Source organism: Lolium perenne, chromosome 6 (genome assembly GCF_019359855.2).
Source record: "Lolium perenne isolate Kyuss_39 chromosome 6, Kyuss_2.0, whole genome shotgun sequence".
Taxonomy (NCBI): Eukaryota; Viridiplantae; Streptophyta; class Magnoliopsida; order Poales; family Poaceae; genus Lolium; species Lolium perenne.
Window position 1 is genome coordinate 117,964,140 of NC_067249.2, and position 13,749 is coordinate 117,977,888.

Sequence of the window (13,749 nt, forward strand, 5' to 3'; positions counted from 1 at the left end):
GTGACAGAGGACTAGTAATAGTAAGAGCAATTCCAATAGTATAGCCAGCTGCTGGCTATAAATCAAGTGTCATGTCATCTATAGCCAACTTAGAGCCAACATATACAATAGTGAGCTATAAAAATGTAGTACTTAATCAATGTGTGGCCCACCTTTCACTCTCACAAAGTGCCTAGGAGTAGGAGCACGTGCTAGAGCTGGCTCTTGCATAAGAGTCCACTCTCCTTCTCTCTCCTCCTCTCTCTCCTCCAACTAAACAATAATATACTATTTTAATCCTTATAGCCAGCTGACTAGGACTTATTGTACTTGCTCTTGGTACAATAAGACTTAGTTAGCTGACTACAAGGATTAAAATAATATATTTATGTCTAGTTGGAGGAGAGAGAAGAGGAGAGAGAATGTAAGAGCAAGAACAATAGTGTAGTCCGCAGCTGGTTATACTACTCCCTCCGTCGATAATTAAACGCCAACCCGCAGTACCTATTCATTTTTGCAAATAACCCCCCGGTATATCTAAAACGTCTAAATTTTAGTCTTAATCTGTGGATTCCAAAATCACATCTTGTGCCGTCATCCCCGCCGTCCGCCGTCGACGGGGGCGAGGAAGGAGCTCCCTGCCCTCCGCGCCCTTCAGCGTCCTTCGTGCCCTTCCAGGTCCGTGTTCTCCGTCTCCACTTGAAGGGCGCGCTCGAGCTCGAGCTCCATGCGCTGGAGCTCCACGGCGGACACGGGCTGGAGCTCCACGGCGGGCACGGGCTGGAGCTTGACGGCGGCCACGCGCAGGAACTCCGTCACGGCCTTCACACCTAGAGCTAACTCCTCGGGCCCCGCTCCAAGTCCGGCCTCCCTCCAACTCTGGCCCCGCTCCAACTCCGGCCCTGCTCGAGCTCGCCGCCGTCGCGCATCCTCAGGCTTCCCAGAGGCTTCAACAACGTCATGCTGAAATACAGATCATCCACGAGCCGTTTCCCCTCGCGCTGGGCTTTTGTTTTGCCCGGCCATCGTGGTCCTCCGCTCGCCTCTGCCGGAGTGACCAAAAACCAGCGGCGCGGCCACTGAAGTGTCTCCTAGTCTGAGCACTTGTTTGATTTTCCCCTGCGCCGGTGTAGGTCGCTGCTGGTGCTCCACCCCTGTTAAAGATTCTGAGAATGAATAAATTGTTCAAGAAATCCATAGTTTATGACACTTCAAGGCATCCCACTCAAGATTCAGAGAAACTACACACACTTGTACCTACTACAGCATCAGGTACAGTATGAAGATACTGAATTTAACAGTAGTCATGGTCTTTTTTCTACTTCTGTAGAAAAGTCACAGTATATTGAACTACTCCATAAAAATTGTTTGAACTATTTGCTCATCCGATGTTTCACCGTACATTGAACTATTCCATTAAAATAGTTTGAACTATTTGCTCATCTCATGCTTCAGAGTATATTGAACTACTCCAGTGTTAGTACTGTTTGTGTGTTTACTGTTAGTACCTAGAGTAGCAATAAACTATTCCCTTCTTAAACGGTGCCCTTCTTCTATTGTTTAATGTTTTTGTGCTTACTTTGACAGGCAATAGCAAGAGAATGAGAATGTTGGAAGTACGAGAGAACAAGAGAAGTCTCAAAATTGATGAGCAAATAGTGCTCTCCAATGCGTATGTTTCAATTTATTTCTACTTTTGCCTTGAGCAATTATAGATGTGATTTGTAAAGGATGGCGGTGAATTTCATTTCTTCTTATGAATACACAGCTATTTGTTGGAGGAAATTGCTGGCGGCAAACTACATCAGATTGTTTCCAGGAGGAAGAAACTACCCCTTGAAGCATTGGATGTGTGGAAATATAACCGGATGCGCAAAAATGATATCTTCTCGGAACCTTTGGTACACGGTAAGCTAGTAAGCTCGATTCAAATGGTTTATTATTGCATCCAAGAAATAAACCATGTCATGCCCCAATCTCACTCTATTACAGGCATGTGTACTGATCTACATGGTACCTACATGGCTGAATTCCCTCGGATGAGAGAACATACTGAGATTGATGAAGCTCGAGATGGTGTCCATGATCAACCTGATGAAGAGATGCTAGAGCAGTTGAGAGGCATGCATGGTGTACTTGATCTCAACTTCAGTCCAGCACAGCGGACAGGAATGCATGGTGTAGTTGATCTCAACTTGAGTCCAGCACTGCCGAGAGGAATGAATGGTGTACTTGATCTCAACTTCAGCCCAACACAGATGAGAGGGTTGGATGGTGTACTTGATCTCAACTTAAATCCATCAGAACAGAGAGTCTTGGATGACGTCCCCGATCGACGCAATGAAGAGATGCAAGAGCAGAAGACAGTCTTGGATGATGTCCCCGATCGACCCGATGAAGATATGCAAGAGCATAAGACAGTCTTGGATGATGTCCCCGATCGACCTGATGAAGAGATGCAAGAGCAGCAGATAGGCTTGGATGATGTCCCTGATCGACCCGATGAAGAGATGCAAGAGTAGCAGACATGCTTGGATGATGTCCCCGATCGACCAGATGAAGAGATGCAAGAGCAGCAGACAGGCTTGGATAGTGTCCCTCGGCATTCAAAAAAGGAACTGACAACTGAGGAAAGATATGGTGCCTATTTTGCCTTGGAAGTGATCAAAAGAAGAGATGGAGGGTTTCAAAGAAAGGATAAACTACTCATAGCAAGCATGTTGAACACAAGCATACGGACAATTGGGAGGATTTGGACAACAGCCCAGGAGCAGATTGAAAAAGGGCTAAGAGTTGATGTATCAAACCAAAGGAAGGGACATGTTGGACGTAAGAGATAAGATTTGGAACTCTCGAGGGTAACAACAATCCCACTGAATAAAAGGAGAACGATTCGATCTCTAGCAAAGTCTTTGGTTGTTAAGCGCTCAACCTTACACTTAAGGTTTAAGTGGGGAGGGTTGAAGCGACACACTAACAGCCTGAAGCCGTTGCTAACAGAAGGTAACAAGATCCAGAGATTAAAATTCTGCCTCGATATGTTCGATGAGAACTCCCTGACATCTTCCCAGCCAACATTCAAGGATATGGACAACATGGTCCACATAGACGAGAAATGGTTCATTATGACTAGGGAGAGGAACACGTACTATCTACACCCTCAAGAACCTAAACCTTTGCGCACAGTGAAGAATAAGAACAACATTGGAAAAGTGATGTTCCTAACCGCGGTTCCCAGGCCAAGGTATGGTAAAGATGGCTTAGTCACATTTGATGGCAAGATTGGCACATGGGCGTTTATTAAGGAAACTCCAGCGGTTAAAAAGAGAAAAATGGACAATAGAGATAAAACCTGTTAAAGTTACCCGAGATGTCATGAGGAACTATCTCTGTGAGCTAGTGATTCCAGCTATCCAGGACAAGTGGCCTGACGAGGATGAAGGAAGAACAATCTTTATCCAACAGGATAATGCCAAACCTCACGTCCGTCCTCCCTCACGATGAAGGTTTCCGACAGGTCGTAGCACAAAAACTGATTTGGACATTAAATTGCTGCAGCAACCTCCAAATAGCCCAGACCTGAATGTGCTCGATCTATGCTTCTTCAGGTCTTTGCAGTCCCTCACTGATACCAGAGCACCAAACAATATTAGGGAGTTGATACATGGCGTGGAGGAAGAATACAGGAACTACGAGGTCAACAAACTGTCTCGAAGCTTCCTCACACTACAATCATGCATGATTGGGGTAATGAATCAAAGAGGAGGGATAGGATATGATATACTCCACATGAATAAAGATGAACTTGAGGCACAAGGAAATCTTGGAATCGCTCTTAACTATCTCGGTGAACCTACTTATAACAACCCGAGACCTCATACGAGCAGCAGAGGTGGAAACTAAGAAGCACTCACCGCCCCTTCCTACTAGTAAGAACTGCAGCTCCAAAGACAAGGGAAATAAGGAATTTTCCATTTCATTCAGGAAACCCTCTTTAGTGGTATGTAGCAGTTTGCTAAGGGAAATAAGGAATTTTCCATTTCATTCAGGAAACCCCATTTTGTTGAGGTTATATTGTAATAATCGCTTTTTGCAGGGTGTTGGTCTTCGGAATATGGGTAACACGTGCTTTTTAAATGCAAGTCTTCAATGCATCATTCATACTGTCCCACTTTTTAAGAAGCTCCGCTGCACTAAACACTCCACTCCATGCTCATGTATGTATTCTTTCAATTTATAGATTTTTGTTTGAAATCCTTCTTTCTTGCTTTGCTTTGCATGATTTGTTCTATTGTTACCATATAGATGATCAAGATGGGTTCTGTTCCTTATGTGCCCTTAAAGAACTTATGGAAGAATCGATTCAAAGGCCTGGGTTTGCTTTAGTTCCAGCAAGGTTCAAAGACAATTTAAGCAGTATCCTTTGGATTGAGATTTATACCATGTCTCTTTAATTATGTATTTCCATTCAGTTATGTCGTGTTCCTTGACAAGATTTGCTAGAATTATCTTCACATTTTATACCAGGACAACAAGAGGATGCACATGAGTTCCTTCGTTGCTTGTTGGATAATTTGCATCATTGTACCCTTGATCCCAAATCAAAGGGGAAGCCCTCATCTTTTGATGAGGAAAGTATTGTCAAGCACGTGTTTGGAGGTCGACTAAAAAGCCGGGTATGTATACTTTGTCATTCTTATTTTTCATATCAGCAGAATTCACATGCCGGAAAGTATTGTCAAGCACGTGTTTGGAGATCTTACAACTGCAACTCTTTTCATTTACTCCGTAGTTGACATGTCGCGATTGTGGTCACTGCTGCGAGACATTTGAGCCCTTCCTTGATCTTAGCTTGGAGATTGACCAGGTCGATGACCTTATTGTTGCGCTAGAATCTTTTACTAAGGTGGAGCAAATCGGTGATGTTGAGAACAAGCTAACATGTGAAAGATGTAATGTTGAAGTTTGTAAGGACAAGCGGCTTATGCTTGATAAAGTACCTGATGTTTTGACACTTCAACTGAAGCGCTTCACCACACTTGATAGTTCAGTTGAAAAGATTGACAAACATGTGGCATACCCATCAGAACTTGATTTGAAGCCATTCCACAGTAATCCAGAGACGGAGGTGAGTTTTTGTACTCTTCTCGGCTTACCATGAAGACAAATTTTGATGTTTTGTTTGTATTTTCAACTGCATCAGGAGCTGAAATATGATCTTTATGGTGTCGTTGAACATTCTGGCTTACCTAACTTTGGCCATTATGTGTGCGCCATTCGTTCTTCACCAAGCAGTTGGCACTTGATGGATGACTCGCGTGTAGGTGTCACAAAGTCACTTGCTCTGCCTTCCATGACACGGATATTTTCACCTTGTAATACTCATGCATTTGCTGCAGGTTAATTCCATTACGAAGACAAGTGCACTACGACATGAAGCATATGTTCTCTTCTATGTTAGGCAGGGTATGTTCCCGTGGTTCTCAAGTTTGATAGACGAAGCTACTAAGACAAAGTCAACAAAGAACATCTGTCGAAGATGAAATCAACAACCCGGAGAGACCCTCAACTCGGAGAACATCGGACCATGATGTGTTTGCCTTTGAGAAATTAGGTAAGGATTTATTTCCACAATGTAAAATCGGGTTGGCTTACTATCTGTTTAACAATGTATAATATGTAGTAGTATAGAATTATGTAAGGATTTATTTTTACATGTCTCATTACAAATGAGGAGGATACTCGCTTGATGCCTGTGACTGAACATCAAAGGAAGGTGAAGAAACCAAAGACTAAATCTGCGTCAAAATCTGTGAAAGGCTCTTTCCTAGATCAGAGTGTATCAAGGTTGATGATGGACATGCCGTCGGCACGAAGGCAAGGTTTTCTGGACTGCATTATCACACAACGCAATGAGCATGAGTCCTACAGTGGCCCTCAAAGTGACCATGCAGTGGCCCAGGAAACAATATGCACTAGTCATGCATCTGGTGAACTCTCATGTTGCTTCTTACGTCTATCCGATGCACTGGATGTCATTGCTTCTCGACACAGATTGATATGTTGAATGTTCAGAAAAAGTTACTGGAATATTATGAGTCAAAGACCATTTGTCTGCAATGTGTGTAAAGCATCAATGTGAGCATGCTTCATCCATCATTTGTGTAAAGCATCAGTTGTGAATCATCCTTGAATCAGTGAGGGAGACATTCAGTATGTCATCCTTGAATTCAGCCTGTACACCATTTGTGCACTATCTAAATTCCTCTACCTATACCTGCAGGTGCTAAGGGCACCTAGGAAACAAACATGATGGTGCTTTTGGAATTCACTCCATATTATTTTCATTTGATTAATTTCAAGGTTCAAATTATAGTGATGGATTTAGCTGAACGTTACTAACATCTTCTGATGAACTAGTGGAATGACTAGTTAACTCTTGGCTTTATTTTCATTTGATCCATACTGTATTATTTTCTGGTAATAACCACTGAGCTACATCTCAATCAGAACTTCTCTTTTCAGTTGCAAATGTACATGCTAACAACAACGGGGAGAATGCTAATACTCCAGTTAATTGAATTTACTTTTTGAGGTGTTCTTCACTTTGAGCAACCGGAGATTTACAAAATCACTTTTTTATTGAGATACTGAAACTCAGTATGCATACATGTGTAGCACAAAATGTTCCCAACATACAGAATCTATGCAGGAGGTTTACAAAATCACTTTTTTTATTGAGATACTGAAACTCAGTTTGCATACAGGAATAGCACAAAATTTTCCCAGCATCAGACTCAGTTTGCATACAGGAGTACAACAGAATGTTGATTATGTTTGGATTATACAGGAGTGCCCAGTGCACCGTCCTCTCATCCTTACAAGCTGGCTTGAGCCAAGCACATGCTTCACAGGTGTTGTGTCACTTAAGTTTAGGAAGTCAGGGAGCTGTTCAGCCTGGAGTACGTTTCTTGAAAGACCTTTGCAGCCTGGATTATGCAGCTTCGGCTTGATCGACATCTTCTTTGTTCCACATGCAGAGCACATTGGATTCAACTTCTCCACCCAACAGACAAAGAGGAAGTTGTTTCAGACTTTGAACTCCATCAAGAAGCGACAGCAGCCTTGACTAGAAATTTGCCTCCCCCATGATGGTTCTCCACCTTGCAGTTTGGCTCCGATTCTGGTGCACCAGCACAGCCACCTCGAAGGACAAATTTTGGAACTTTGGGTCTGGGAGGTCGTCCCCCATGGTGGCAAGGATCTGCCTTCAAATCAGGTTCGCAGTTGTGGCGCACGGTTCCCTGTCATGGCGAAGACGACGGATCGGAGAGCTCGAGATCAATGACGGCGTAGACCTCCTCTTCGCTGTGCCGCCGGGGAAGCTACGGCCCTCTTTCTTAGGGCGCCGGGGGAGGCGACGAAGGAGGCTGCAGGGATGCAGAAGGGAGCGGGGGTTGCGGGAGGAGCGGCGGCGGCTGCCGGAGGGATCGGGGATGCGGTGTCTGCCGGAGGGATGGAGCGGCCGTGGCTGCCGGCGGGGATGGAGCGGCGCTGGCTGGCGGGATCGCGAGGGAGAGGATTGGGGAAGAGGACGGAGTGGACCGAGAGTTCGGTCAGAAAAACATGAAGGATGTTTCTGCAAAACTACCAGTTTGGCGTTTAAATATGGACGGAGAGAGTAGTAAAGATACTTTCACAAAACTCCCTGGATAATAATGTATTTGAGGACATTGCCACTACTGTTGTTTTCTCAAAAGGTTTAAAACCAACTGGTTATGTGATTGCAAATGTCGACCAATATGTGAATGATCGTGGGACAGGATTTGATGCTTCGGCAAAGAATTAATAGTGTTCATTTCAGTTGTATTCTGACTTGATTATCACTAAAATTCGAGTTGATAATACATAGTATTCAAGTCAATTTATCCCTTGTACTCCGTATTTCTAATTGTTGAACAATTCATGACAAAATAATTCTTTGGTCAAGGACAGAAAAAACCAGACTAGTTTTGACCTAAGGGGGGTCTTTTTTTCTATAAGCGCGTGGGGGGTATGCATTAACTGGAGTGAGGTAGTTTTCTGGTCGATGACCCAACTGAATTTAAAAGCATCCATTACACAACATGGCCTTCAAAAGTTGTGTCCGCCACAACATTGGAAAGGGAAATTACAGAAACTATTTAGATCACAGATCGACCGAATACCCCCAAGTACAATATTACTGTTTTATGATATAAGCCACAAGTCATGCCAGTTTCCATGTGACCGGGTACCCAGAAGTACAACAATGTCAGTTTCCATCTTCTCAGCACACCAAAAAAACATCATATGAATTCAGGAGGTTATCATGAGAAGATAAAGGTAGATCATCTAGCATAGAGCAAAAAAGATCAACACCGACCATATTACTACATGCTTGGGTGACCTCACTTTTGCGTCATCTGTCTGCTATTCATGTCTTCATCTTGATCCACCTGTTGGGAGACAAGCGAGAAACAAATATCAACCAAGAATTGAAAATCAACTTCAGGAGGAATGAAATCACTTTGAAAAGAGTAGTTAAGACTATGCCCAAGATGCTTGCTTTGGAAAAACTTCTCCATTGAAAAAATCATCCAAAGAACTTCCAGCAATGTAAATAAAGAGAACCACGTAATACTTAATTTCCCACTAAAACTTCGGACACACTAACATCTAATATGTAATGCAGGATTATTTAAGATGTGTTTTATACTATCTATATGCTTTTAGGTTATACAATGAACTACCTACATCCCAAAATACATCAGACGTTTCAGTTGGCTGTTTTAGCCTACCAAAGCATCTTGTATTTTGCGACAATGGAATCATTTTAACTGATGCAACACACTGTAACATGACATCAAAAATATTCATACAGAAATGATTGATTTACCTCGGTGATAACCTTGGTAGACTTTCTCCCAATCTTTGATCTCAAATTGAAGGATGATCCCTTGGGTTTCTTTGTTACTGGCTCATCAAAACCATCATCTTCATCTGCGTCAACTGCAACCATTTTATATTTTTTTGAAAGGAGGTTAGATTTGCCGTAACTGCTATACTAAATAACAATTTTGTCCAAATAAATGTTTCTGCGTCTCATACATATTAGAAAAATCAAAATGGCCATAAATTGTAAGGTCTCTCCACATTAACTAGTGAACGAAAAATAGCGAAATGTCTTCGCAAGTCAGAGCACTAAGTAACATGCCCAATAAAAATCAGCAGAAACAAAGGAAAGGTTTACCATCTTCACCAACAAGGCCTTCAAAGTCTTCCATATCATCCATGTCACCCATCTCGATATCATCACCTTCAACATACTCTATCTCACCTTCCTGTGTTGGCATGTGAATTGAAAGAATTTGAGCAGTGAGAACAATAGAGCATTTCAAAGTTGGCTTAATTCTCATACTCAGTACTGTGCTTACTTCTTCCTCTTCTATCTCAGGAGCCAAGTCATCTTTTTCCATTTGAACGATAGTATCAAACTGACTGAAAGGGTAATTATAAATGTCACCATATACACCTTTTCTCAGACGTTCCTTCAGTTCACTTTCAATGCTCTGACCAATAGTAGGCAGATGTTAGAGAACAGCAATCTGAAATAGACAAGTTGATGAGGATTATCAGGGAAAAAAAACCTTATCCAGTTGAGCAGCCTTTTCAGCTTTCTCCGATCTTCTGATCTCACGCTGAGTCTTCTTCCTGGGTACTGTAATTATCTTCTCTCTAACAGCGCACAAGAATATGTTAAGGAGCTTTTCACGTGACATAGAATTTAACAGTAAAAGTATGTATATTAACAAGAAGAATCAGCATGTTATTGAACTTGGTTACATCTTAATGACACAAATGTCATACCACCAAGTCTGTCACATCATCACTAGTCAATTCTTTGTTTTTTCTGTACTGTCACAAAAAGGTTTGTTGTCACTATAATATTTTTAGTATATCGTCCCCACAAAAAATATACTACCTCTGTCCCAAAATTAGTGGCTCGGTTTATGTAGATACGGATGATTCTAGAAGCATTTTATTTGTCGATAACTCGGTATCTAGGAAATGTTGAAATCACTTATTTTGGGACGGAAGGTGTAGTATTTTGAATAAAAGAGGCGTGTAATTTGAAGACACTTTTGGCTTTAGTCTTGCTGAGCTATGCAGGCAAGGAAGGGGCTGAAGGGGGAAAAGAAGCATGGAGCTGGGTGGAGCCGCAGCAGTGGGACTGATGAGCAGCGCTGGCGAGGCTGGTCAATTCCACAAAGTTGCTCACTAGAGAGATTGTGATGGCTGCTGGAGCAGTGAAGCAGGAGTAGGGCAGAAGCAGGGAACAGGAGGAGGACGCTGGCCTTCGGTGACAACGACAGTGGAGCAGGAAGATGACAAGGAAGAGGACAAGACTGTTGTAGGACGATCAAGGAGGGGACAAGTGTGAGAAGGAGGGCGAATGGGATGGGGGGCAGTTGCGGCCAGAATGCCATGACGAGACTGCCATGACGAGAGAGTGAAGAGACTGCCACAATGTACATGGACACTTCTCTTTGTTTGCGTTGCATAGGTCACTATTCTTCATATAGGCAGCTCGTACGCCTGTAATGGGTAGAATAATCGTCATGCAAAAAATATTGCACGGTTCAAAGACTTAAGAGCCTTATTGGGACAAATGGTACCTAGACAACTCTGCTGCTTATAGCATGTGGTCATGGTCCTTGCTGTCGAACAAAGCAGCCGCGCAGCAAGTACCGATCCAATCGTCCATATACGGCCACTTACGAAGATCACACGCAGAACTCCCATTAAATGCTTGAGCCATCACTTTACATCATTGCACAGATGTAAAAAGGGTGCATTGGACACGTTCAGCGTTACAGTTAAGAGCGCACAAGTCACATGCAGCCACAAAGCACAATCTGCTGCTCCCATGTGCAAAAGTCTCATTGAATGATTCACAAATAACTTAAGATCATCATAGGGGAAGTAACAAATCAAGACTTCGTCAACTGCTTGCATCAATTTAGGCCATTGCCTCCTCCAGGGCCACTAGCCCCTGGTCTGCCAACTGCACGGGACAAATCACACGATTGATCGCATGGGACAACAGAGGGTGGCTACACGATGATCTGTTCCATAGGATTCGACAAGGTAACATTGTATTAGGCTAGGTTCGCATGAGGGAACACTAAAGAGATCCTTTGGGCATGGGATAGTTGCCAGAGCAGGAAACAATGTGCCCTAAATGACAACCTTTAGCATCTTAACCAGCCCCGTCATATGATCAATGCCGATGATCATATTTTATGTCCTCAATAACGACCTCGGAAGTGTTTTTCCACTGTTTTAGCAAATCAAGTGAGAAAGTAAATGGAACAATACCACCAACATAAAACTTAACATGGATTAATTACTATATTATCTTACACCAGTCATTTATGATGTAACATTAAAAGGAATATATACCAGCTCCTACTATCAGGTCACACTCAGAAGTCAGGAGCAGATAACTGTTAGGAAACAATGTGCTGCAGATACTGACACAAGAAGTACTTACCTCACTTTAAGTTGAAGTTTCCTCATCCTTATCCGATACTGAGTCATTTTTGTCAGGCGCTGCTTGATCTTGTGCACAAGTAGCTTGGGCCAAAACTCCTATATAATGAAAAAACAGGTATGTGATAAGACTAACTAGACTCACATGCAGATGTACTGAAAAAAGCCCAGCAGCTAAAAATGCATACGAGATGCTTGTTGATGACTTCCATTGCTTTCTCATAATTCCTAGGTAGTTTGACTCTCTCCCATAATCTGTTTGGCTGATGAGCTCTTTCAGCAGTTTTCATATATAAGTAGAAAATACCTGCATGCCAGATAAAATAAGAACAGCAGTGTTTGGTTCAGAATATGTAATGCATAGGGCAATGAAATCAGAATAAGCTGGTGATTGAAACGGAATGAGATGAAGTCAACTTTGTTTGTTTTGTTAGCAGTAAGCATATACGATCAGACCAAAAAAATTGAATAGCAACTCTGCATCATCTTGAACAATGCATACAAATCGAACACAGATGACAAAGAGCAAAACTGCACACAAGAGGTAGAGCCGTAGTGCGCATGGAAATTTCTCAATATCGTAATAAAGATCCACCTCCTCGCTGGCCATATGGACCAGCTAATCGATGTTCTTGGGCCCAGACCCAGCAGCTCCTCACCGATAGCTTCCCTGGTTCCGAGACGAACCAGACACCACGTATCTCGCCAGTGTGGAGAGATCAAGGCTATCATGATTTGTGGGCCACAGGACAAAGAAGGGGGTGCATTGTGTGCTCGATAGAACCCGACAGCCATCGGTCGGTAGGTCTGGTAACGGTTTCAGATTCCAGTGGGGGTGGGGGGAAGGTGCTGCAGCTGTGAATAATGATGTAATTGGACTGCATGGGACCCGATTACAGTTCAAGTGAACGAAACTTATGTACGATTTTCAAATTATGGTGTAATCTGATAAGGGGCCAAAAAAAGTGACGACCCAAACACGATCTACCGAGTTTCTAATGATAAGCATAGCTTCCCTTCTGAACATAACTACAAGCACAATAACTAAACCATGCAGACCACATAAAAAAAGCTGTTGAATCAAAATCCTTATAATTTAAAAGAGAGGAGGGCGGTGTGTGGTAATCACCATCGTGGTCCCGGATGGTGGCGTAGCGGCTGTTAGCGAGCGGGCAGGAGCTCCGGTTGCATATGCCCGTGGCGTTGTACGGATTCCGGCAAAATATGCCTGTCGTGATCCTGCGCAAATCAGCAGCATAGCAACCGACTTAGCATGAGAGAGAAAAGCAAAATGAAAATGAGGCAAGAAAAAGAAGGCTGGCTACTGCAGTGGTACTTTGCCATGAAGCTGCAGTGGTTGTGGCGGATGCAGTGCCATATCACGTCGTCGCTCATCTTGCAAGCCGATGCTTGGACTAGCCCTTGCTCTGCACGCGCTAGATTAAGTTTTGTCGCTACAGTAGCCGGCCTGCCAGAAGTTGGGCACTGCCAGAGCTATAGACAAGATAAGTGCGCGCTGGCTATGCGAGGAGGTTGGGGACAGGAGGGCGACGGCGAGCTCCGGTCGTGAAAGCCCTCTTTGCACCGGCCAGCGGTGGGAGGAGGAGGGAGGAGGGGGTTTACAGAGGAAGGAGGCGGCGGCACGGCCCTGTGGTCGAACCGATGGGTTAGAATGGTGGAGGTTCTAGGGTTACGCGAGGTTTGGGCTCTTTGCGGCGCCTGTGGGCCGAACCGGTCTGGGTTGGCGTTCATTCTTTGGACCATGCCCTATCGATCACTTTAGGCCTTGTTTGTTTATTCCCTAAAGGCATGGATCCGCCTGGATTGGTTTGGATTGCGGCCCAATCCCGACTGTCCAGCCCGGCGGGGTAAATTTTCCAGCCCAGAAAACATAAGCTCTTCCTTTATCGGCCAATCCCGTGAAATTTTCTCTATCTGGAAAAATTATCTCCCCACGCAAGGCGTGGAATTTTTTCGGCCAACCTTCGCGAAGGTCCAAAAGTCTCTCTGCGTGCGACACGTGGCACATTGTGGTGCCAGAATTTTAGTGCGAAGTGGTCTCTCTGCTTGCCAAGTGTCGTAAGAAGATGCAAAGTGGGATAGGAGAGGAGAGAGAAGGACAGGGGAGAGTCCAGTTTTCCTTTATTTTGTAGATTCGAACAGTAAGTTCAAATGATGAACCGTTTTCACTTTTGA

The 13,749-nt window shown here is 43.6% G+C and overlaps 3 protein-coding genes across 7 annotated transcripts; 2 read left to right on the top strand and 1 right to left on the bottom strand.

The window, feature by feature from the left end:
* Positions 1 to 509: 509 nt before the first annotated feature.
* Positions 510 to 3,306, top strand: LOC139830135 (uncharacterized). Its single transcript, XM_071822621.1, has 4 exons — positions 510 to 1,251; positions 1,567 to 1,651; positions 1,748 to 1,887; positions 1,972 to 3,306. Exons 1-4 carry the CDS (start codon positions 1,152 to 1,154, stop codon positions 2,499 to 2,501), a joined length of 855 nt encoding a protein of 284 aa, XP_071678722.1. The 5' UTR covers positions 510 to 1,151; the 3' UTR covers positions 2,502 to 3,306.
* LOC127323152 (ubiquitin carboxyl-terminal hydrolase 21) lies at positions 3,306 to 6,287 on the top strand. 4 transcript variants are annotated; one of them, XR_007865420.2, is made up of 8 exons: positions 3,306 to 3,979; positions 4,076 to 4,196; positions 4,285 to 4,395; positions 4,483 to 4,655; positions 4,772 to 5,107; positions 5,183 to 5,299; positions 5,379 to 5,593; positions 5,714 to 6,287. XR_007865420.2 is itself a non-coding variant. In XM_051351338.2 (8 exons), the coding sequence occupies exons 2-8, from the start codon at positions 3,779 to 3,781 to the stop codon at positions 5,520 to 5,522; spliced, it is 1,203 nt and encodes a 400-aa protein (XP_051207298.1). In that variant the 5' UTR covers positions 3,306 to 3,496; positions 3,588 to 3,778; the 3' UTR covers positions 5,523 to 6,287. The 4 variants fall into 4 exon arrangements, 1 of the variants encoding a protein (XP_051207298.1); XR_007865419.2 differs by having other exon boundaries at positions 5,717 to 6,287; XR_007865421.2 differs by having other exon boundaries at positions 5,752 to 6,287.
* Positions 6,288 to 8,191: 1,904 nt separating this feature from the next.
* Positions 8,192 to 13,239, bottom strand: LOC127323153 (uncharacterized). 2 transcript variants are annotated; one of them, XM_051351341.1, is made up of 9 exons: positions 12,890 to 13,239; positions 12,683 to 12,792; positions 11,742 to 11,860; positions 11,555 to 11,652; positions 9,648 to 9,735; positions 9,435 to 9,569; positions 9,251 to 9,341; positions 8,897 to 9,000; positions 8,192 to 8,456 (listed from the first exon to the last, which is right to left on the bottom strand). In XM_051351341.1, exons 1-9 carry the CDS (start codon positions 12,946 to 12,948, stop codon positions 8,409 to 8,411), a joined length of 852 nt encoding a protein of 283 aa, XP_051207301.1. In that variant the 5' UTR covers positions 12,949 to 13,239; the 3' UTR covers positions 8,192 to 8,408. The 2 variants fall into 2 exon arrangements, with proteins under 2 accessions (XP_051207301.1, XP_051207300.1); XM_051351340.1 differs by having other exon boundaries at positions 8,897 to 9,009; positions 12,890 to 13,237.
* Positions 13,240 to 13,749: the final 510 nt, after the last annotated feature.